This window comes from Pseudorasbora parva, chromosome 15 (genome assembly GCF_024679245.1).
Source record: "Pseudorasbora parva isolate DD20220531a chromosome 15, ASM2467924v1, whole genome shotgun sequence".
NCBI classification, from domain to species: domain Eukaryota; kingdom Metazoa; phylum Chordata; class Actinopteri; order Cypriniformes; family Gobionidae; genus Pseudorasbora; species Pseudorasbora parva.
Window position 1 is genome coordinate 23843018 of NC_090186.1, and position 26042 is coordinate 23869059.

The window sequence follows — 26042 nt, forward strand, 5'->3', positions numbered from 1 at the left end:
CTCCCTTACTGCCAACTTTTATGTGTTTTTGATAAGGACATGTCTTTTTTTAACCATATTTACAGTTTGGTGTGGGTGTCTGTTAACAGAGTTCACAAAGGAGGCCCCGACAGCTGAGGATGAATTTAACATCTCTGTTCAAGAGATGTGTGATGGCCAGACCAAGTCTCCTTACCTGTACCACCGAGAGCCCAGCTATTTTGAAATTCCAACAAAGGAGTTCCATATGCACCCCAAGTCCCCAGCGACGGATTTGATCGACATCCCAACCAAAGACACCAATGTTTCTCTGATTTCTACACCTCCAGTTGTCCAAAGTCATGCTTCTTTTACTATCGAGTTTGATGACTGCATGCCAGGCAAGATTAAAATCAAGGATCACGTGACTAAGTTCTCCTCTCGTCAACGTAGCAAGCAGCAACAGACCAATGGTTCTCTGACAGCCACACCAACAGAGGTTCTGTCAGCAGAGAGCAAGGTAGCAGATTGGCTTGTGCAAAGTGATGTCAGCATGATGTGCAGACGGCCACCATGCGAGGATGTGTACAGCACTAAGAGTGACTTAGCAATCAATATTCGGACACTCAAAGGTAAGATATATATGTGTGTGTGTGTGTGTGTGTGTGTGTGTACTTGTCTACCTATCTAACAGGGGACCTTGGCGTCGTTACACACTCACCAACAGGGGACCTCTGAGCCAAGAGGGGACATTTTTCAAGTCCCCTGTTGGTCATGCATTAAATCATGTGAAAATGAAGTAAAAAACTAAAGAAATGCTCTGGTGATTTTTTAAATGTTTGACCAAGTAAGGACCTACAGGTGTGTGTGTTTAAATCATGTTAAAATCAAGAAACAACACTCTGGTGAATTTTTAAAAATTTTGACCAAGAGGGGACCTAAGAGTGTGTGAGTGTTTAAGGCCATGCTCAGCAGCTCCCCTGTAGGCTGGAGCAGGAACTGTAATAGCCCTTAAACACACGTCGTTCACACACACACACACACTCCTCTATTGTTTGAATGGCCTGCTGTCCTCTGACTCTAGAGCTGCTGTTTAACAGGCTGCTTACTAAAGGAACAAACATTATATAGATTATATCTCTTTACTAAATACCCTGACTAGTTTCAAACTTTGCATTACTTTAAAATTAAATACTACAGGATCCAAGAAAAAACGATTAAAAAATCTAAACAACCAGGATGTAATTAGAAATACATCTGCCATCAAAATGTGTGTGTCCTCAGTTTCTACAAATAAATATTGTAAATACCATCCATCAGGGCCGTGGACAGACCGTAAAACTTTATTAAATTATTAAGGAATCTCATTCAATGCTTTTGTAAACATTTTTTGTTTCTGTGAATATATATATATATATATAACATTTTAATGACAGTGGCCTATAATTATTGAAAAATAATGCATTATTTTATTTATATAAAAAAAAAAGGTACGGTAAATGGGACAAACTTTGCATCTAAAGTTCTTTTAAACAAGTGTTAACATAGACATTATTAAAAACATTTTATTTTAGCCAAGTATTTGTAAAAATAATGTGTGACTTTTGGCCCATATAAAAGGCCCATCTTACCACCTTATACATTTATGAGCTTTTTAAACTAACCACTTTTGATTTATTTATGTTTAACAAAATGATGCAGGTCCCCTGTTAGATAGTAAATCACGACGCCTGTGTGTTTGCTGTGACATTTCTTATCTTCACAAACACACTGCAAAGATTTAGAGTTTTTACAGCAATACCTGAGTTTAAAGGGTTAAATCAAGCAGAAATAGCTCTCTAATGTATTAATTGCAGGTCATTATTGAATAGTGATTACGTTACACACACACTGACTCAGGTCCCCTGTTAGATAGTAAATCACGACGCCTGTGTGTTTGCTGTGACATTTCTTATCATCACAAACACACTGCAAAGATTTAGAGTTTTTACAGCAATAACTGAGTTTAAAGGGTTAAATCAAGCAGAGATAGCTCTCTAATGTATTAATTGCAGGTAATTATTGAATAGTGATTACGTTACACACACACTGACTCAGGTCCCCTGTTAGATAGTAAATCACGACGCCTGTGTGTTTGCTGTGACATTTCTTATCATCATAAACACACTGCAAAGATTTAGAGTTTTTACAGCAATACCTGAGTTTAAAGGGTTAAATCAAGCAGAAATAGCTCTCTAATGTATTAATTGCAGGTCATAATTGAATAGTGATTACGTTACACACAAACTGACTCAGGTCACCTGTTAGATAGTAAATCACGACGCCTGTGTGTTTGCTGTGACATTTCTTATCATCACAAACACTCTGCAAAGATTTAGAGGTTTTACAGCAATACCTGAGTTTAAAGGGTTAAATCAAGCAGAAATAGCTCTCTAATGTATTAATTGCAGGTCATTATTGAATAGTGATTACGTTACACACACACACTGACTCAGGTCCCCTGTTAGATAGTAAATCACGACGCCTGTGTGTTTGCTGTGACATTTCTTATCATCACAAACACTCTGCAAAGATTTAGAGGTTTTACAGCAATACCTGAGTTTAAAGGGTTAAATCAAGCAGAAATAGCTCTCTAATGTATTAATTGCCGGTCATTATTGAATAGTGATTACGTTACACACACACACACTGACTCAGGTCCCCTGTTAGATAGTAAATCACGACGCCTGTGTGTTTGCTGTGACATTTCTTATCATCACAAACACACTGTAAAGATTTAGAGTTTTAACAGCAATAACTGAGTTTAAAGGGTTAAATCAAGCAGAAAAAGCTCTCTAATGTATTAATTGCAGGTCATTATTGAATAGTGATTACGTTACACACACACACTGACTCAGGTCCCCTGTTAGATAGTAAATCACGACGCCTGTGTGTTTGCTGTGACATTTCTTATCATCATAAACACACTGCAAAGATTTAGAGTTTTTACAGCAATACCTGAGTTTAAAGGGTTAAATCAAGCAGAAATAGCTCTCTAATGTATTAATTGCAGGTCATTATTGAATAGTGATTACGTTACACACACACACTGACTCAGGTCCCCTGTTAGATAGTAAATCACGACGCCTGTGTGTTTGCTGTGACATTTCTTATCATCATAAACACACTGCAAAGATTTAGAGTTTTTACAGCAATACCTGAGTTTAAAGGGTTAAATCAAGCAGAAATAGCTCTCTAATGTATTAATTGCAGGTCATTATTGAATAGTGATTACAATACACACACACACTGACTCAGGTCCCCTGTTAGATAGTAAATCACGACGCCTGTGTGTTTGCTGTGACATTTCTTATCATCACAAACACACTGCAAAGATTTAGAGTTTTAACAGCAATAACTGAGTTTAAAGGGTTAAATCAAGCAGAAAAAGCTCTCTAATGTATTAATTGCAGGTCATAATTGAATAGTGATTACGTTACACACAAACTGACTCAGGTCCCCTGTTAGATAGTAAATCACGACGCCTGTGTATTTGCTGTGACATTTCTTATCATCACAAACACACTGCAAAGATTTAGAGTTTTTACAGCAATACCTGAGTTTAAAGGGTTAAATCAAGCAGAAATAGCTCTCTAATGTATTAATTGCAGGTCATTATTGAATAGTGATTATGTTACACACACACTGACTCAGGTCCCCTGTTAGATAGTAATTCACGACGCCTGTGTGTTTGCTGTGACATTTCTTATCATCACAAACACACTGCAAAGATTTAGAGGTTTTACAGCAACCTGAGTTTAAAGGGTTAAATCAAGCAGAAATAGCTCTCTAATGTATTAATTGCAGGTCATTATTGAATAGTGATTATGTTACACACACACTCACTCAGGTCCCCTGTTAGATAGTAAATCACGACGCCTGTGTGTTTGCTGTGACATTTCTTATCATCATAAACACACTGCAAAGATTTAGAGTTTTTACAGCAATACCTGAGTTTAAATGGTTAAATCAAGCAGAAATAGCTCTCTAATGTATTAATTGCAGGTCATTATTGAATAGTGATTACGTTACACACACACTGACTCAGGTCCCCTGTTAGATAGTAAATCACGACGCCTGTGTGTTTGCTGTGACATTTCTTATCATCACAAACACACTGCAAAGATTTAGAGGTTTTACAGCAATACCTGAGTTTAAAGGGTTAAATCAAGCAGAAATAGCTCTCTAATGTATTAATTGCAGGTCATTATTGAATAGTGATTATGTTACACACACACTCACTCAGGTCCCCTGTTAGATAGTAAATCACGACGCCTGTGTGTTTGCTGTGACATTTCTTATCATCACAAACACTCTGTAAAGATTTAGAGTTTTTACAGCAATACCTGAGTTTAAAGGGTTAAATCAAGCAGAAATAGCTCTCTAATGTATTAATTGCAGGTCATTATTGAATAATGAATATGTTACACAAACACACTGAGTCGAGTCCCGTTAGATAGTAAATCACGACGCCTGTGTGTTTGCTGTGACATTTCTTATCATCACAAACACACTGCAAAGATTTAGAGTTTTTACAGCAATACCTGAGTTTAAAGGGTTAAATCAAGCAGAAATAGCTCTCTAATGTATTAATTGCAGGTCATTATTGAATAGTGATTACGTTACACACACACTCACTCAGGTCCCCTGTTAGATAGTAAATCACGACGCCTGTGTGTTTGCTGTGACATTTCTTATCATCACAAACACACTGTAAAGATTTAGAGGTTTTACAGCAATACCTGAGTTTAAAGGGTTAAATCAAGCAGAAATAGCTCTCTAATGTATTAATTGCAGGTCATTATTGAATAGTGATTACGTTACACACACACTGACTCAGGTCCCCTGTTAGATAGTAAATCACGACGCCTGTGTGTTTGCTGTGACATTTCTTATCATCATAAACACACTGCAAAGATTTAGAGTTTTTACAGCAATACCTGAGTTTAAATGGTTAAATCAAGCAGAAATAGCTCTCTAATGTATTAATTGCAGGTCATTATTGAATAGTGATTACGTTACACACACACTGACTCAGGTCCCCTGTTAGATAGTAAATCACGACGCCTGTGTGTTTGCTGTGACATTTCTTATCATCATAAACACACTGCAAAGATTTAGAGTTTTTACAGCAATACCTGAGTTTAAAGGGTTAAATCAAGCAGAAATAGCTCTCTAATGTATTAATTGCAGGTCATTATTGAATAGTGATTACGTTACACACACACACACTGACTCAGGTCCCCTGTTAGATAGTAAATCACGACGCCTGTGTGTTTGCTGTGACATTTCTTATCATCATAAACACACTGCAAAGATTTAGAGTTTTTACAGCAATAACTGAGTTTAAAGGGTTAAATCAAGCAGAAATAGCTCTCTAATGTATTAAATGCAGGTCATTATTGAATAGTGATTACATTACACACACACTGACTCAGGTCCCCTGTTAGATAGTAAATCACGACGCCTGTGTGTTTCTCTCCTCAGCCCCCACAACCCCCCACTCACAATTTACATTTCAATAAGGGAAGACTTGAAAAACCAGTTTGTGAACCACAGGCCAATAGAGCTCAAACTACCAATGTGGCAGAACCCTTCTCAAATAAACTAGAGAAGATGCTGGGATTTGCCCTGTCAAATTAAACTAAATTACAGTTTTTACAATCACTAGGCCACATTTCTCAATACTTTGGTCATTTTCAAAACTTGTTCTCCAAACCAACTTTCTGCTTCACATCAGTTATTTCACATTCAAAATCCACAAAAACTAACAAAACACTTAATTCATGTCTCAAATCAAGTGCCAATGATCCACAGTTTAGCTTGCACAGACTGAAGTTGTGATCACTGTGTGAAGAGTTTTGAAAAAGTGACCAACATTTGTTTGACAAATTTGAGAGTGCCAGAGACTTTAACTAAGGAGAATATTCTGAGCACACTGTGTGATGTTATTGAGATCTTTTATGAAACTTTTTAGAGGTGACAAAAGTGAGAGTTCCAGAGTATCTAGCTGAAGAAAAAATTCTGAGCACAGCGTGCGATACTGTTGAGATCCCTTCTGAAACTTTAGAGGAGACACATATGAGCAATCCAGTCTCTCTAGCCAAGGAGACAAATCAGAGCACAGTATGTGATGTTGTTGAGATCTCTTATGAAACTTTAGTGGAGATAAACATGAGAGAATGTCATTTTTTGTCTCAGGATAAACATGTGAGAAGCAGGAGACTTAGCCTTAAGTCTCAATTTGATGTTCACTTGATCTCATTTCTGTCTAGGAGAAAGATGTGAGTTGAGAAGGAGATCTCAGGTTTGATTTTCCTTTCCTCTAGGTTGGCCTTTGGTTCACAAACTGGGTTTTTAGGGCCCTATAAAATCCGTTTTATTTTTTCCCAAATTCCGTTTTTTCCGTTTTAATTTTTGCAGATTCCTTTTGTTCCGTTAAAATGTTTGGTAATTCAGTTTTTTTACCCTTTACTGTAATTTTGGTGAAAAAAGAGTTTGCTTTTAATGTTAATATAATACAACATAAAACAAAAAATAGGAATGACCTTAAATTTATCGAGGTAACAAACATCACATTTACTTTTTAGGACAAATATGATATTTGACATAACACTGCACTTCAAATACTTCAAATATTAATGGTTATTAGCTTTAAACTTTCCGGTAAAATAAATTATAATAGTTTATATAAGTTAAAATGAAAGTGCTCCATTAGCTTTTTCTTTCAAGTAATTTTTTTTTAAAAAGAACTAAAAAAAAAAAAAATCATAAGAATCATATTTTACAGTACTCTTAAGTACTATTAAGTAAAACATTTAAATTTGAAAATTAACATTAAAAAAAAACATTGCACCATGAAATCATGTAGTGAATTGTTCTGTGTGTTTAACAATCACCATTATGATATCCAGAGCTGTGAAAAATAAAAATACACGAAAACACAACACTGCCAGAAGTTTTTTTCCCCAACTTCAAAGGCCCCTTTAAATGATTAAAACTAGATGCTTAATTTTAACTTTAAGGTTACTTATCATGTAAACTACCCATATAGAGCAAATTAAATGCATGTTTGGAACAGACTAACAGAGGGGAAAACGGTCGCATTTGCAGCAGATATGCATTGCTGTCTAATGTGCCCATTATAAATCAAAGCACGAGATGACAGGGGTCGAGCAGAACACCGGAAAATCTGACAGAATGGACAATATTTGTCTGTCTGTGCAATACACGAGCGCGGCTCACGCTCTCCATACGGAAAGCTTCTGCGCCGCCTGCGCGTGCAGTGTGAAACCGCCGTTAGCGTCGAGTTTCTTAACTTTTTCGCTGCCGAAAGCAGAGCCGTGGAGACCAACTTCGCCATACTTTCATTGTTTTGAAGGGCGAGCTGAAATGACGGGAGGGCTTGTGTCGCGAAGATTTGCTTCCCCCGGTCTGCACTTTCCTCAGACATACGTTCTCCACCCACACGACACAGAATTTCATTACAAATATGTAAAATTCCGGGGAAATCTGCGTTAACACCAGATTCCGCGTTTATATGCAGATTCCGCGTTAATATGCCAATTCCGCGATTCCGTCCGCGATTCCGTGATCGCGGAAATTATAGGGCCCTAGGTTTTCAAGTCTTCCCTTATTTATTATTATTAAAATGTAAATTGTGTGGGGGGTTGTGTGGATCTACTGTGTTTGTGGGCCCAGTTTACAGCAGTTAGTTCACCTACAAATGAAAATTAGCCCATGATTTACTCACCCTCAAGTCATCCCAAGTGTATATGACATTCTTTTTTCAAATGAATAAAATCTGAGTTATTTAAATTTATATTAAAAAAGTCCTGGCTCTTCCCAGCTTTAAAATGCCAGTGCCTTGTCGGTCCATAAAAGTGCATCTAACCATCATATAACTGATCCTCACAGTAACTGATCCATAGACTAAAATACTAGCTCTCGGTTTTCAGTGCCACATGAATCACATTGCGCTTAAAGGACAACTCCGGTGAGAAATGACCCTAGGGGTAATTAACAGATGGTTATCGAGTAGATCGTTCTCTGGGATGCGGTTTCATGAAAATCGAATTTAAAGAGTTTTATCTCTAAACACAGATAAGCTTATAATGTTTGTCTATGGGGCATGGAATAAGTGAAATTAAATCGCTAGTTAATACCGCTAACAAGGCTCAAAATAACCTCACACTAACAAGGCAGCATAATGAGGATCCCTACATGCAAACCGCAGCATTGAGAACTTGTTAGAGTACAAACGGTTTAATAAGAAGGTACATTATAAAGACAGTCCATTACACGTCTACAGACTGCAGCCATCTTGGAAAACAGTCTCGACTAGTCTAGCCACGAACGTTGTGCTAAGTGTGCTGATTGATAGGAATTAAGTTTGTGAAATCTAATAACATGGACTTTTTTTTCTTTTTTTTTCTCTACTGCGTTCAGTGCTTTCTTCCGGAAACAATGGCCCATATGAGATTCCAAGTCACAGTTCATCACTTAGCACAGCGTTCGTCACTCAAATCTGTTTTTAGAGATAAAACTCTTTACACTTGATTTCCATGAAAACGCATCCCAGAGAACGATTTACTCGGTAACCATCTATTAATTACCCCAAGGGTCATTTCTCACCGGAGTTGTCCTTTAAAGAGTAACCCTTCTTCACCCATGAATCCTTGACGTATGTGCACTGGCAAACGCAGAAGAGAGAAGATAGAGCTAAACAAAACTTAGCGTCAGGGGTTACTCTTTTCATAATAACACTAAAACACAATTTCTTTCAATAAAAATAGTTTGTTTAGTCTATAAAGTTTAAAATATGGACATTGTTCTTACACAAACATGCCACTTTGCTTCAGAAGGCTCTTTATTACTCACGTGCTATATGGGTGAACACCTGAAGCACACGCCCCAAAAGCTGTATCTCTGACAGTCCACGAATGCTAAACTAAAATGCTAAAATTAATACAAAATTATTTTTTAAAAAATAGGAAGTATCCCAGTAAACATAGTTGCTTATGTCATAGTAGGTTCAGTTAAGTGAACATACACTTTGAGAAAAAGTAACTTTAAAATTATTAACTTATAAAAATATATATATATATATATATTTTTTTTTTTTTAAATTATTTTTTTTTTTTACAGTGAGGACAATACAGTGTTATATTACAACTACCGAGAGACCGTCCTGAAAAGCACTGTTTATTTCATGTGGATCATATCTTTTGTATTTATTTGTGCTTTCACTTGTAATGTGTTTGGGCTAGTGGTTTAGATATGTTCTTGAAATTGGAATAGAGAATAGTGTGTGTGTTGAGTTTGCTGCTCAACCCCCCACCAGTAATTTACATTTCAATGCATGAAGACTCTCACAGGTGATACAAAGAAGCTCACTACTGTTACCTGTGTCCTAGACCAAATACACTGCCAAAAATAAATTGAAATTACATGATGAAATGAAATTACAATCGCTAGGACATATTTCCCAATCTTTAGGAGAACTGAGTGAGGAGTTTATAAATTTGCTAACCAACTTTCAGCTTCACAGCAGTTAATTTTACTTTTACAAATCAACTCATTCTTACAGAGCACTAGCAGCGCAGGTTTACATCAACACTAACATCAGGAACATTATACAATTAAAATTTCTTTACAAAACTAGAATGACACTCTCTGCTGCTTATAATTCACTGCATGCTTACAGTACAGTACAACATTATTCCTAAGTTTCCTCTTTTGAATGGATGGTAATGGCCTAACACTTGTGTTGGTGTTCAGTTTCATCAAAGTTGCTTTGATAGTGTTTGATTTTTTAGCAGGATAAATTGCATTACAGTGTTACTGTATACATGTTGTAAATTGCTGTCTCATTCAGTTTTGTATAATGTTATTGTTTTGTCCATAAGTTTAACACTTTTGAAAACAGCATGTAAGGATGTGCGAATTGGCCTGTAGAACAAAGATTTGATTGTGTTTGTGTCAAAGTGAGAAAAGATTTCAGGTAAATTGAAAGATGTTGCCATTGAATGCATTTTTTGCTAAAGCAATGTTGATCCACAGTTAAGCTGTGATATAAAATGTTCTTTTACAAAACATTTCTCAATAATAAACACACTTTTTCAATTTTTCAACTCTTCACACAGTGATCACAACTTCAGTCTGTGCAAGCTAAACTGTGGATCATTGGCACTTGATTTGAGACATGAATGAAGTGTTTTGTTGGTTTTTGTGGATTTTGAATGTGAAATAACTGATGTGAAGCAGAAAGTTGGTTTGGAGAACTGTGTGAAGGATTTTGAAAATGACCAAAGTATTGAGAAATGTGGCCTAGCGATTGTAAAAACTGTAATTTAATTTAATTTGACAGGGCAAATCCCAGCATCTTCTCTAGTTTATTTGAGAAGGGTTCTGCCACATTGGTAGTTTGAGCTCTATTGGCCTGTGGTTCACAAACTGGTTTTTCAAGTCTCCCTTATTGAAATGTAAATTGTGAGTGGGGGGTTGTGGGGGTTGAGGAGAGAAACACACAGGCGTCGTGATTTACTATCTAACAGGGGACCTGAGTCAGTGTGTGTGTAACATATTCACTATTCAATAATGACCTGCATTTAATACATTAGAGAGCTATTTCTGCTTGATTTAACCCTTTAAACTCAGTTATTGCTGTAAAAACTCTAAATCTTTACAGTGTGTTTGTGATGATAAGAAATGTCACAGCAAACACACAGGTGTCGTGATTTACTATCTAACAGGGGACCTGAGTCAGTGTGTGTGTAACATATTCACTATTCAATAATGACCGGCAATTAATACATTAGAGAGCTATTTCTGCTTGATTTAACCCTTTAAACTCAGGTATTGCTGTAAAAACTCTAAATCTTTGCAGTGTGTTTGTGATAATAAGAAATGTCACAGCAAACACACAGGCGTCGTGATTTACTATCTAACAGGGGACCTGAGTCAGTGTGTGTGTGTAACATAATCACTATTTAATAATGACCTGCAATTAATACATTAGAGAGCTATTTCTGCTTGATTTAACCCTTTAAACTCAGGTATTGCTGTAAAAACTCTAAATCTTTACAGTGTGTTTGTGATGATAAGAAATGTCACAGCAAACACACAGGCGTCGTGATTTACTATCTAACAGGGGACCTGAGTCAGTGTGTGTGTACCGTAGTCACTATTCAATAATGACCTGCAATTAATACATTAGAGAGCTATTTCTGCTTGATTTAACCCTTTAAACTCAGGTATTGCTGTAAAAACTCTAAATCTTTGCAGTGTGTTTGTGATTATAAGAAATGTCACAGCAAACACACAAGTGTCGTGATTTACTATCTAACAGGGGACCTGAGTCAGTGTGTGTGTAACATATTCACTATTCAATAATGACCGGCAATTAATACATTAGAGAGCTATTTCTGCTTGATTTAACCCTTTAAACTCAGGTATTGCTGTAAAAACTCTAAATCTTTACAGTGTGTTTGTGATGATAAGAAATGTCACAGCAAACACACAGGCGTCGTGATTTACTATCTAACAGGGGACCTGAGTCAGTGTGTGTGTGTGTAACATAATCACTATTCAATAATGACCTGCAATTAATACATTAGAGAGCTATTTCTGCTTGATTTAACCCTTTAAACTCAGGTATTGCTGTAAAAACTCTAAATCTTTACAGTGTGTTTGTGATGATAAGAAATGTCACAGCAAACACACAGGCGTCGTGATTTACTATCTAACAGGGGACCTGAGTCAGTGTGTGTGTAACGTAGTCACTATTCAATAATTACCTGCAATTAATACATTAGAGTGCTATTTCTGCTTGATTTAACCCTTTAAACTCAGGTATTGCTGTAAAAACTCTAAATCTTTACAGTGTGTTTGTGATTATAAGAAATGTCACAGCAAACACACAGGCGTCGTGATTTACTATCTAACAGGGGACCTGAGTGAGTGTGTGTGTGTAACATAATCACTATTCAATAATTACCTGCAATTAATACATTAGAGAGCTATTTCTGCTTGATTTAACCCTTTAAACTCAGGTATTGCTGTAAAAACTCTTAATCTTTCCAGTGTGTTTGTGATTATAAGAAATGTCACAGCAAACACACAGGCGTCGTGATTTACTATCTAACAGGGGACCTGAGTGAGTGTGTGTGTAACAATCACTATTCAATAATGACCTGCAATTAATACATTAGAGAGCTATTTCTGCTTGATTTAACCCTTTAAACCCAGGTATTGCTGTAAAAACTCTAAATCTTTGCAGTGTGTTTATGATGATAAGAAATGTCACAGCAAACACACAGGCGTCGTGATTTACTATCTAACAGGGGACCTGAGTCAGTGTGTGTGTAACGTAATCACTATTCAATAATGACCTGCATTTAATACATTACAGAGCTATTTCTGCTTGATTTAACCATTTAAACTCAGTTATTGCTGTAAAAACTCTAAATCTTTACAGTGTGTTTGTGATTATAAGAAATGTCACAGCAAACACACAGGCGTCGTGATTTACTATCTAACAGGGGACCTGAGTCAGTGTGTGTGTAACGTAATCACTATTCAATAATGACCTGTAATATTCAATAATGTAAATACATTGGTGTACCTGACAATAATCTTAAATGAGAGATGTGGACTGATCATATACTGTAATTATGAAGACACAACAGAGAATGAATTTCTTAAAGAAATGACTTTTCTGTAATGTATTAGGTATTATGTCTAAGGTATATTGTGTTTGTGTGTGTGTGTGTGTGTGCCTATTGTGATACCAGATGCCTGTGTAAACAAGTTAACTTATTTTAATGTGTTGACTAACATACTAAAGCACAAGAAGTCTTGTGGACTAACTAAGTGTAGTGTGTTACTTGATGTTACATCTTGTAACTTTATTGCGACTGTGTAATAAATATATTTAAAAATAAATTAAAGTATTAAAGTATATTTTAGGTTACAAATAAATACTTCTCAGTACATTCAAAAGAACACAGTTATTATAAAAAGACATATTATTACTTGACACATTATATAGTCTGTACGAAGCTTAACTGCATTTATGTTATTTATTTGTAAAGACATGTAATGGTGGAGATGGCATATATATATATGCCAAATGCATATATATATATATATATATATATATATATATATATATATATATATATATATATATATATATATATATATATATATATATATAGACTTGACTGCCAGCTCACTTCGCATTCACACACAGCTCCACTGCAGACTAATGGAGGTCCCCTGTTGGATAGGTAGACATCGGTCACACACAAACACACACAGCTCCATTAGAGTCTATGGAGGTCCCCTGTTGGATAGGTAGACATCGTTCAGGTCCCCTCTTGGCATATTTTTAAAAAAATAAAAAAATGCTTATTTGAAGTTATATTATGAATAAGGACCTTAAAAGAAAATTTTGTATGTGATTTTTGTTTCTTCAAAATGACTAGAAACACAGGTCCCCTCTTGGATAGTGTAGAGTGATAGTCCCCTCTTGGTAATATAGACGTGTATGTGTGTGTGTGTGTGTGTGTGTGTGTGTGTGTGTGTGTGTGTGTGTGTGTGTGTGTGTGTGTGTGTGTGTGTGTGTGTGTGTGTGTGTGTGTGTGTGTGTGTGTGTGACCAATCACGGAAAGTAGGGACACAAGTCGGTTCTAGGGCATTTTGAGTTATTCAAGATTCTGAAAGTGTAGTCTCCAAGCTTTCCAACGATGTGATCATTGCGGCCATTTGAAGGTAGGCATTTAAAAAAGTTTACAAGCGAGAAAACGGCCTCTGAAGATTTTGTTCTCACCTGCTGGGAGTGACAGGGTGAGGGCTCATTTAGAGGCTCATTTAATATGAGCCTAAATGAGCCTCTAAATGAGCCCTCAATAGGGCTCATTTACATCTCAATTAGATAAGCCATACCCCTGTTAAGCTCCACCCTGTAAATCTGAATGGTTGCATAGCAACGACAGACGCAACAGGAAAAATTGGACTGCATGCTATTAATAATAAAGGATAGCAGATACTAACATTACCATCTAAAAGCCCACTATAGTAATGTTTTTTTTTTGGCAAGTGATACAATGCTAACAATTACAATTAAAACAATAAGTAGGTATGGAAGGTCTAAACATGAGATGTAAGAGAATGAACACAAAATGACAAACTTTGATGTTTATGTAAACTCTACCCATAAGAAACATAATGCCTGGACAAATTTCTGGCTATAGGGCTGTCTCCCATGCAGAGTTCTCTTTTCTGCTTGTGTAGCATTTACAGTCAAAGTTACGGATTTCCTAATTTCTCTGTCTTTATCCCTGTCAAATGTTACTATCGATATAGCCTCTGATATCTTACGGTCCAAATCATCTGACGCCAGTCCGATATATTATTCCTCTTTTTCGCTCAGTTGTAGATTATGGATATTATTCAGTCTTATGCCACTTTCATCGTCACTTAGATTGTCTTTAGAATCAGTGAGTGCTTGTTCATAAGCATCCAGCTTCTTACTTAAAAACATTTTTTCTGTGTAACTGCCATGGTTCAGCTCGTCTTCGATAATCTTTGCTGCGTCTATTCTTTGCTCGAAAGTGAGGTGCCAACTTGTGTCACTGGTTTCCGTGACGGGTCACATAAAAATTACAGGTGCTGGTCATATAATGATATATTATATTATATTATATTATATTCATTCATTACATAAAGACTGATATATTTCAAAAGTTTATATATTTAGTTTTAATTTTGATGATTATAACTGACAACTAAGGAAAATCCCAAATTCAAAAGACGACCATTGATACCTTGCACAAGGAGGGCAAGACAAAAAAGGTCATTGCAAAACAGGCTGACTGTTCACAGAGCTCTGTGTCCAAGTACATTAATAGAGAGGTAAAGGGAAGGAAAAGATGCGGTAGAAAAAGTGAAAAGCAATAGGGATAACGCACCCTGGAGAGGATTGTGAAACAAAATCCATTCAAAAATGTGGGGGAGATTCACAAAGAGTGGACTGCAGCTGGAGTCAGTGCTTCAAGGACCACTATGCTCAGACGTATACAAATAAGTTTTTCCTTTGAAAATCAGGGTCACAGAGTCTGGAGGAAGAGAGGAGAGGCACACAATCCACGTTGCTTGAGGTCCAGTGTAAAGTTTCCACATTCAGTGATGGCTTGGGGTGCCCTGTCATCTGTTGGTGTTGGTCCAATGTGTTTTCTGAGGTCCAAGGTCAACGCAGCCGTATACCAGTTTAGAGCACTTCATGCTGACCAACTTTATGAAGATGGAGATAATTTTCACAGTATTTGGCATCTGCACACATTGCCAAAGCAACCAGTACCTGGTTTAAGGACCATGGTATCCCTGTTCTTAATTGGCCAGCAAACTCACCTGACTTTAACCCCATAGAAAATATATGAGGTATTGTGAAGAGGAAGATATGATTATGCCAGACCCAACAATGCAGAAGAGCTGAAGGCCACTATGAGACACCTGGGCTCTCGTAACACCTGAGCAGTGCCACAGACTGATTGACTCCATGCCATGCTGCATTGCTGCAGTAATTCAGGCAAAGGAGCTCCAATTAAGTATTGAGTGCTGTACATGCTGATACGTTTTATGTTCATACTTTCCAGTTGGCCAAGCTTTCTAAAAATCCTTTCTTTTTATTGGTCTTAAGTAATATTCAAATTTTCTGAGATACTGAATTTTTTCTTAAGTTGTCAATTATAATCATCAAAATTAAAAGAAATAAGCATATACAGGTCTAAGCAAGGCAAGCTAGCTGTCTTCGCAAAAAAAACATGAAGATTCAATTAAGTGTTAATTGTCACCATTTTAGCAAAACTTTTGATTATATAATTGGCATATAGGCTACAATAAATGATTAATTGCAGGGGTTATTACACATTACATAATTTTATTTTTTTTGCACCACATGCATTAGATTGACAGAAATAACATACACTATATATTTGTACTCTTAATAGGACACCATCATGAAGATGGAACCCAGAGTGATTCAGAAGACCCTGTAATAAAAGGAAAACGCAGCAAGTCACATCATTCAATGCAATCACAATCATCTGTACAGTCACACCAGTCAGCTCAGTCAAATACATCTGAACCAACAGAATCAATCCTGTCCCAGCAGTCTGTCTCAATGCAAAAAACTCACCACCCTCAGTCAATCTCACCACACAAACACCATCAAGGTGATCTTGATGAAAGTGAAGCTCATCCTGTACAAGAAGCCTCTTCTCCTCACCAGACAGAGGTTAAGCCCATTCCCCCAGAGCCTTACACCCAGCAGGCTTTCATTATTGAATTCTTTGATGATAATCCCAGAAAGAAGCGGTCACAGTCCTTTACCCACAACTCTGCACATGCTGACTCCTACTCTGCATTGAAGGCCAAACTAGAGAGACGCAAATGTCTGGCTCATGGGGAAAGACCAGCATCTGTGCATGGGCATGTTCCTCCAACACAGCAACTCACTGTTCCACTAAAAGGTTCAAGTCATGGAGGTTCACAGCGATCAAGCTCACTGAAGAGAGAGAAGACAGAAGACAATGGGACTAGCACATCTTTATTAGGGACCTCATCTCGCTCTTCACCAGCTATCACCATAAAGCCTTTTGGGAGTGTGGGCAAGAAGTCCAGTCTTGCTCAGGAATTTGCTGCAGAGTTCTTGAAGGATACAGGAAAGACTTCCCCACCTCCCATGTCTGCCCCAGCTGTGATGATGTCCCCATCACACAATTTTTTGCCATCCCCAGCAGAGCCATCTGAACCCTCATCTGTGTCTTACCCATCTTCTCCTTCTCAACTACCTGCATTATCCCAGTCTCTTCTTCAAGTTTCCTCCCCCGTCTCCTACTCTTCTCAAGCACCTGGAAGGGGTCCAGTTTCTGGTGCCTCACCACTTTGCTCAGCTGGGTCACCTATGCCCCAGTTGTCACCACTATTAGCTAGTGGTGTTGAAACTAAGGGCTCAAGGGTGATACGAACTGAGGAGGAGGACAGTCTGAGTGATGCTGGTACCTACACAATTGAGACAGAGTCACAAGATAAGGAAGTGGAGGAAGCTAGAAGTATGATTGACCAGGTGACAAATACTTTTTTAAAATCTTTTTCTTGGGAAAGAAATATGTAGATGGTTTATTATTATTGGTGTAAAATTTTCTTATCCCAGTTTACTATACAGATATTATTTAACAGTGAACAGCTGTGGCTCTGTCTGACTTTCAAATCATTGTACTGAGTACAATGTTCGAGTTGTCCAAAATTTTAATTTCTGTTTCAACCGCTGGTGTGAATTTGGGGTGCACTACCTGTTTGACCAATATGGTCTGAACAATGTTTGAGTAGTGTTTGAGGAATATGGTAAATTATATTTGTTCACATTTCACAGGTGTTTGGCGTTTTAGATGCACCAGAATATAGTGGTCAGACTCTTGGAGTTTATAGGCCTGTGATTGATGATGGGAAAGATGAACAACTATTCTTTAGTCATAGCCACAGTATGGCAGCTGATGTAATGTCGACATCATCACAGTGCCTTGGTGGGGACCAAGTCATCTCACTGCAGGTATTGTAATTGTGTACTGCTCTGACAACAGTGCTTTCCTTCATTACTGAAATGTCACCTTTACAGTGTCAGTGAATAGTGAACAATTAATGCAATTATGATTATTGGTTGTTGCCCTTTGTGATTTAGGCACATCCTGGTGTAGGAGGTCCTAAATGGGTCTCACGCTGGGCCAGCCTAGCAGATGCTTATAGTGATCCTGGGGCTATACAAGGATCTATGGGAATTCCACCCCAAAATTTGCCTGCAGACAGAGGTATTGCAGACAGAGGTATTTTCATTGAAAATCACAAATAGAGTTTAAATAAGTAGGCATTTCGATACAAATTTCGATTTTATTTTGAATAGCCAACAAAATAACTATTTTCACTCTTTTCTATTTTGAAGATGATAGAGTGACATTAATGATTAGTCAAAGCATGGATATGCCAGAATCAGAGGGCAGTCAGGGTTCCAGGACCAGACGACTGCTTCCTCAGGTTCCACCAGGAGAAAAACTGGAGAACACAACACCCAGTATCTTGATTCGGCATGAAACAAACTTGGACAATGAACCACCAGAGAAAGGTTCCAGATTAGCACAGCAGCAGGACTGCACTCAGAGGCTATGTGTCCAAGATGATGTGGACCCAGACAGTCTGAGTGACACCAGTCGTTCAGATGACAGCTCTGTCCTTGATAGGAGTGGAAGGAGCCAAGAAAAGAGAGGATATTCACCCTCACCTTCTGAAAATGTAAATAATTCTAGAGGTTTAAGAGAGATGCCACCACCCACTCCTAAACCCACCTCATTTTATATTGGTTCTGAAGATGGTCCATGCAAGTCAGATGCATCCAAAATTCAAATTCTTTCGCAGCCAGAGAGAGACTGCTCTTCCAAGATACCTCCAACCACAGTCTTGATACGACATTTGAGTGGCCATGAATCAAGGCGTCCAGTGAAGCCCAACTCGTCAGCCCCGAACCTTCAGGAGCATAACCGGGATGTGGTGCCCACCAAAGAGACCTCAACATCATTTGTCCGACAGGAGAGTTTTACCAAAGATAGGCCAAGTGACAACATTCAAGTCAAGAAACTACCACATATCTCTAGTCATCCTGCTTTGAGAAGCTTGGATACAGAAGAAACTGTCCAAGATACATTTCCCTTTCCTAAACAAGCAGAAAAATCATTTTCATCACCCGAAGAGAAGTTACATGGGTCTAGTCAACGCTCAAAAACAGGAAGCTCTCCTGCACAAGAGGACTCCCTGTCTGGTGATTCAGATGTTGATACTGCCAGTACTGTAAGCATGGTCAGCAGTAAAAATGCTCCTGTCACTGCAATTAAGAAGCGCACATCTGCAAGTGACCTGCGTAAGGAGAAATCATCGTCTAGTTTACCTGCTCAAGACAAAGCAAGGCAACCTACAGCCCGTGAACGGCTATCAGAAAAACGCAGAAATCATGCCTCTGCAGATAATACCAGTAAAGCTGAAATAAGTCGTCGGCTCCAGCTTCGTCGCAGTGCTGGTAACCGTGGTTCTTTAGACCTTTCGGATAGTCAGCATGGTCAACAGCTGTGGCATGAATCTGCTGCTTCTGACCATGAGTCAAGTTCACGGCCCAACAGTCGCAAAAAAATCACTGTACCTGTGCAGAAGGAGGACCCCAGTAAGGTGACCAAAGGAAGCCATCAGGTGCTGACCCGATCCAATAGCCTCTCAGCCCCAAGACCAACCCGTGCCTCCATGCTCCGCCGAGCTCGACTAGGTGAGGCCTCAGACAATGAGGGTGCAGAGACGGACCGTGCATCGCAGAGCTCCGACCATAGTAAGACTCCTGCTGAAAGCAAGAAACTCTCAAGGCTGGACATTCTTGCCATGCCTCGGAAACGCACTAGATCCTTCACTGTTCCAAGTGACAATGAATCCACCTCAAGCAAGCATGGCATTTCTAATCGTCCTACAGAGGCGAGTAGCAGTGCAAGGAAAGGGGCTTCAAGTGAGGTGAGGCAGGCTTCCAGCAAAGGGGCTGCATCAGTAGGGAAACACTCCTCCACTCGTACCCGCTCTAACCAAGTTAAAAACAGTAGCACAGCTGGTGAGTATCTGTCCATACTCTTCAATCTCTAAATACTGTTCCTCTAGACAAGATCATTGGAGTGGCATAACTTTGCAATTTCTCCTTATTACTGACAATATTGTGACTTTGTTTCATATTACGAAAAGGATACTTTGATTAGAAATGTAAACATTTCCCTATTTTTCGTTTAAAACTTGAGGTTCCCACCGTAGACAAAAGGATTCAGACTATTCCTCTACCTCAGAGGAGGAGTTTGAGACTATTTCCAACTCCAAGCAAAAACGCTCCCATGCCTCAGCTTCAACTCAGACACAGACACCACAGAAGACTGTTCAAATGAGGCTAAAATGTGGCTCTTTGGAAACAGAAGAGGACGAAACTCAGAATGAACACTTCCAGAATTGGTCTACTCATAGTGCTGAGATTGCCAGGTTATTAGATTTTTTTTTTTTTTTTTTTTTGATGTTGTGGTGCAATATGCATTGTGTAATGTGTTTATGGATGCATTTTATTTTAATATTTTCCATTTATACTTGTATCCTTTAGGCTGAGTCAAGACCTGGCCAAAGATCTTGCCATTCTTGCTCGTGAAATCCATGATGTAGCAGGGGATGGTGACTCCCATACATCCTCAGGCCTAGGAGCTACCACTTCCCCAGGCTCCATGCCAAATACCCCTGCATCCACTATCTCAACCAGAGAGGAGGTATTCCTAAAGTTTGTTTGCTCGGTTAAATGACATCCCATCATATATACTGGCCCATTCCACTACCTTTTGGTATGAAGCAGAATATGATGCAAATGTTTGTGTTACACTCATTAGCACAATGAGGAGAAAGATAAAATGATAGTAGATAAAATGCTAAAGTCAAAAGTAACCAAGCATGCTCGGTCTGGAGTCATGGTGTAGTAGCATGGTACACCGCATGATAATTATACTGTGTCCAAAAAGGATTAAGGTAAAAGGTTTTTTTGTTTGTATTTTTGCATACGTTTTGTTGTATATGTTTTCTTTTGTGCAGAGACCATATGCATCATTACAGAGGTTCCTGTTACCTCAGGTGCTGAGCTCATCACTCATTATCACCAAGTGTTGACCAGAATTAAAATACTTTCTCTGTGACCCAATAATGTACTAACAGCTGTCTGATGTCCACCTTTGCCAACCTGTTGTTGAAACTGCTGTCTCACTGATTTATTTGCATGAGGGAATTCCTTAATGCATGGAACCTCACTTACAAACTCACTCTTAAGGCTGTATGTTCACAAAAATGTTCATATTAAGGAGATTGTCCAGTTATATTATGGAGGAATCAGGATCAAAGTAGCTATGTTGACTGTGAACATATAACCATTTGCTATTCACAATTGAATTGGCTTGATCATACAGATATTTACCCAGAGTTTTATCTCTGAAGCTTCAAATGTAATCTGAGCTCAGAGATGTTTATCTGTTAGCATTAAAATTTAACCTGCCATTGTCATGTCCACATGTTCTTACTGGTGCTTTCCCATCCCATATTAATCTGCAGCTGGTACAGCATATACCCGAGGCAAGTCTGAACTATCAAAAGGTTCCTCCAGGCTCAACTAGTCCAATAGACCAGGACTCAAATATGAACGACCATGACAGTTCCAGACGGCGTCCCTGGAACCGTGAAGAGGTCAAATTTGGTCAAATCCTTTGCTCATTACACTAATAAACTGATCCATTAGTCATTTGCTCAGGGTGTTACAACCTGCATAGCCAATGGCAGTGTCTCTCAGATACGGTATAGATAAACTACATTTGCATAATTTTTTATTTATTTTAACCTTTAACTCTTAATTTAATCACAGGTAATTTTGGACAATCTTATGTTGAACCCAGTCTCCCAGCTCTCCCAGGCTATCAGAGAGAACACGGAGCAACTAGCAGAGAAAATGAAGTATGAAGTAAAATATTTCCTATTTAAAGGTCAATAATAGATACATCATAACCATAATGAACTTGTTAGATGTTGCAGGGGGTATTAAGGGATTTTTACCACACAAAAGAGACTGTGCATCTACTAAAGATTGACTTTGTCCCCCTTTAGGCATTCACTAGCATATACAGTAGATAGCTTCAAAGTGAATAGACCTTAAAAAACATGATGTTCTTTAAAACAAAGAACATCAAAATGCACAAACAAAGTGTACAGGGGCCTCCTTTATAAAACGTGCATATGCACAGATTTGATCTTAGAGTGTGTGTACTCTAAAATACATGGCAAAGTTTATAATAAATATAAAAATTGACTTTGACCTGGAAAAGTGCTTACAGCCACATCAGAGTCTGAGCAGACATACGCACTTTTCCCTGTGGCAGAGTCGGAGTACGCAGGTATTTTGAAATCTATAAGCAGAAATAATAATTATAGTATAATAATAATAATAATAATAATAATAATAATAATAATAATAATTATTATTATTATTATTATTATTATTATTACTATTATCCTGATAATAGTTAGTGTCCCTAATAGTTATTTATCCTGACAGCTAAATCTATTTCAATTCTCTATGCATTTATTTGATCCAAAATGTAGGAAAAACATTATTATTGTGAAATAGTTTAACCATTTAATTTACAATTTAACTTTCTATTTAAATATATGTTTAAATGTAATTTATTTATGTGATGTAATGCTGAATGTACAGCATCATTACTCCAGTCTTCAGTGTCACATGATCCTTCAGGAATCATTCTAAAATTATGATTTGATGCTCTACAAACATTTATGATTATTATCAATGTTGAAAACCATTTTTTTTAGGATTAGGAAGTTCAAATAAACAGCTTTTATATGAAATGTAAAGCTTTGTAAATATAATGTATCCTTGCTGAATAAATAAATAAACTTAAATAATACTTTAAGTTCTTTCCCCCAAAAAATAAATACATTCTTACTGATCCAAAACATTTGAAGGGTAGTAGAATGTTGCAAACGCTGTCTATTTCAGATAAATACTGTTGTTTTGAACTTTCTATTCATAGAAGAATCCTAAAAAGTTTTATAATATTACAGCTTAAAAAAAAAAAAAAAAAAAAACCTTTTTTATGTATAACATAAATGCAGCCTTGGTGAGAAGAGACTTCTTTAAAAACATTTTAAAAAGTCCAAAAGTCCAGGTGTGTGTGTGTGTGTGTGTGTGTGCGTGCGTGCGTGCGTGTGTGCGTGCATGCGTGTGTGTGTGTAGTGCATGTAATAGGCTTACACAAAATTTTAATACATAAACAAAAAGTGTAGAATGCACAAGTTAATTAAAGCACAATATTTTATTTTTATTGTGAGTGTATATATAAAAGTAAACCAGCAGTTTCTTTTTTGTTGTTGTTCTCAATTCAGATTTGACTGATATTTAGCATACCTTAACCATGCAGCAAACATAAATAAAATGTATAAAAAAATTAATACATTAAAATAAAACCTTAAAGGCTATACTTGTTCAAAATAAAACAGCCTGCATGCTTTTTAAAAAACATGTTAGCATAATTACAGGGCATTAAAGTTCAACGATTCAGCATTATTTAGCTGGACCCATATTTCGGCCTTGCTCAAATTCTTTATCTTGGCGCTTGCTAGCCGGAGGTCTAAAAACCATTTAGCGGCGCACAATTTCAAAATAACTAGCAATTTATAGATTTCACATGCAAAAGAGCGTGTCTTTTTGATGCGTACGTTCATTTTTTGGAATCACACGTACACACGTTTCAGAAATGATCTTAGATTTAAATTTAGGACAGTTTCTATGCAACATTTTATAAATGAGGCCCAAGGTGTTTAGTCTGTATAGTACCACAAATATTGTTTCTTTTAGAGTTCTGTTTCACAACAAGACTGACGTCTGGGAGGAAATAGAGGCAAAAATCAATGCTGAAAATGAGGTTCCCATCCTTAAGACATCTAATAAGGTAAATTCTGTTCTGATTAAAGACAATGTCTTACAAAATAGAGATTTTGTAATCTATTTACCTTTTTTTGCAAGCAGGAAATCTCATCTATTCTCCAAGAACTGCGAAGAGTCCAGAGACAACTGGAGGGTGAGTTTATTAGCATTATCTTAAACTTTGACCCCTAATGAATGTTACGCATTTTGGGGCTTTTCCAATATCCATTTGTGTTTTGTCTTTGCCATACTTTAGTGATCAACACTATTGTTGAGCCTGGAGGAATCCTAAACATGCCCCCTATGGCAACTTCTCCCAGGAGAAAACACAAATCTTCTTCCAAGGAGTTTACCAGCACCACTTCTACTAATGCCAATGCAAGTGCAAAGCGAGGTCCCAGAGGGCCCGATGGAGGGCGATATGTAGTATAAGCATAGTAAACAACTGCACATCTCTTTGGAGCCTGCCATATCTGTGGCGTATTTGTAAAAGTATTGTGAGACTATCTGTGTTGCAAATATGCATCATGCTTTTTCTAAGATTGCGGACACACTTCACAAGCTAAAGTAGGTTGTAAAAATGGTTCTTTTAAACAGTTTTAATCATTGGCTTGCTTGAATGACTGTATGCCATGGTGTCATTCATAACTGAGTGAATGCGAGGGTTATGTTGCCGTCTGTTTTGGTTTCATTGGGTGAAAACCATTGTAGCATTCAATTCACTGTCAATCATGCAATGCACTTGGCTACTACAAATCTACAGCATGAAAAAGAGGTGAATACACAATGCCTAGTGCTTGTCTTCAACAGGGCATAGTTTGCTTTGCGAAAGAAAGAAAGAAAGAAAGAAAGAAAGAAAGAAAGAAAGAAAGAAAGAAAGAAAGAAAGAAAGAAAGAAAGAAAGAAAGAAAGAAAGAAAGAAAGAAAAAAGATTTACTAGTTGGTTTAAATATAATGCTATCAGACTTTAATGCTATTAATTGAACATTGCTGCTTCTGAGAATATAGTTACTGTTGAATTCCCAGATATAGCAAGTCGAAATATATTGTTAATAGTAATCAAAATTATTGTTAAAAGTAATCAACCTTTCGCATACATGTTTAGTGTGGTGACTGGGAGGGAGCATGTTAGGTTCACTTTTGTAGTAGCCACTCATATGAGGTGGCCTATGTTGAGGAAATTACATTCTTTTCTGGTAGCCATGAGATAACCCACCCATGGCAACAATTTTAAAGTAACCCAATTCCACTGGAAAACCACAGATTTGGTAACACTGAAATTGACACAAATTTCACTATTTGATTCAAGGCTACTGATGCTATTTAATAATATTTAGGTAATATACGAATAATATAAGAGTACAAATTAAATTAATGTCAGCCACATTCATTCAATCGACTCACATTAATATGTTGTGGCCCATGCTGTGTCCCCACAAATCACAACTAAGTGAATCGAACATGTCCCATCCTGGCCACTGTAGTTTTGCAAATACACCACATATGTCTGGAGTGTTTAGGTTGTTTACGTTATCCTGTGCAAGCGGCTGCTAGATTATAATAGAGTAATTTGTGATGCTGTGAAGTGTTGTGGCTGTGTGTTACAGGCCAAAACTTGAAAAACGGGTTACCTTCATCCTGCCCAAATATATTATATGCTTTTATGATTGTATGCAACAAAGTGATTGTTTTTCATTTGGGATGACATGGAGCTATCATTGGTGAGAACAAAAAAACAGCTGGATTTAACAGGCTTGCGCCCCCATGTTTACATTAGCCACGTATTCTTTAAGTGTCATATATTCGATGCATTTGTGATTTTGAATGTTTTAAAAGCATCAAAATGATGTTTAAATATCCTGAATGAGTTTCACAACAATAATATCACACTAGTATTTTATTTAGGAAATTGTACATATTAGAAAGATTAGATGCACAGCCAGGTCCTCCAGGAACAGTGTTGAAAACCATTGGGTTAGAGTTCAAATGAGACCGTTAAGGGGAAGATGCCCCCCTGGATTCACCCAGAGTGGAGATGTCATTTATTTTTTATTTTTTGATACTTCATATAATCAATAAATCAATTACTTAGATGTACATGTTAGACACTTTTCAATAAAATCCATAGCATAATTGAGTGAAATTATTACATTTGAATTAAGGTGTTACTATCTTCATATCTTCAATTAAAATATGTAAATATTCAAATGTCTGTAAATAAATCATGGAATACATTTACCTTTCAGACTAATCTCTTTTATCTGGTATTCTGCCATAAGTTGTCGGTCATAAGTTATTCAATTATTCTTCAAAGGAATGCAAAATTTTAAATAGAATTTATTTAATATTGATGACTTTTACAATTACACAAATCATAATTTTGATATAATTTATACATCCATAGTTTCCCCAGGTAGGGGCCATCCTACTCATATGGCCTCTGAATAATTTT

General features: G+C 37.3%; 1 protein-coding gene across 5 annotated transcripts in view; it reads left to right on the forward strand.

Moving 5' to 3' along the window:
* Nucleotides 1-25835, forward strand: part of cep170bb (centrosomal protein 170Bb) — a 55352-nt gene extending 29517 nt beyond the window's left edge. For 2 of the 5 annotated variants that reach the window (XM_067417414.1, XM_067417413.1), the window contains exons 8-20: nt 90-590; nt 16011-17128; nt 17435-17611; nt 17741-17882; nt 17999-19693; nt 19875-20106; nt 20222-20381; nt 20698-20736; nt 21208-21339; nt 21515-21603; nt 23522-23615; nt 23693-23744; nt 23847-25835. In XM_067417414.1, the coding sequence (XP_067273515.1) occupies nt 90-590; nt 16011-17128; nt 17435-17611; nt 17741-17882; nt 17999-19693; nt 19875-20106; nt 20222-20381; nt 20698-20736; nt 21208-21339; nt 21515-21603; nt 23522-23615; nt 23693-23744; nt 23847-24022 (4607 nt within the window). In that variant the 3' untranslated portion in view covers nt 24023-25835. The remainder of the gene's footprint in view (nt 1-89; nt 591-16010; nt 17129-17434; nt 17612-17740; nt 17883-17998; nt 19694-19874; nt 20107-20221; nt 20382-20697; nt 20737-21207; nt 21340-21514; nt 21604-23521; nt 23616-23692; nt 23745-23846) is intronic. The other 3 variants (XM_067417415.1, XM_067417416.1, XM_067417417.1) reach the window with 3 other exon arrangements.
* Nucleotides 25836-26042: the final 207 nt, after the last annotated feature.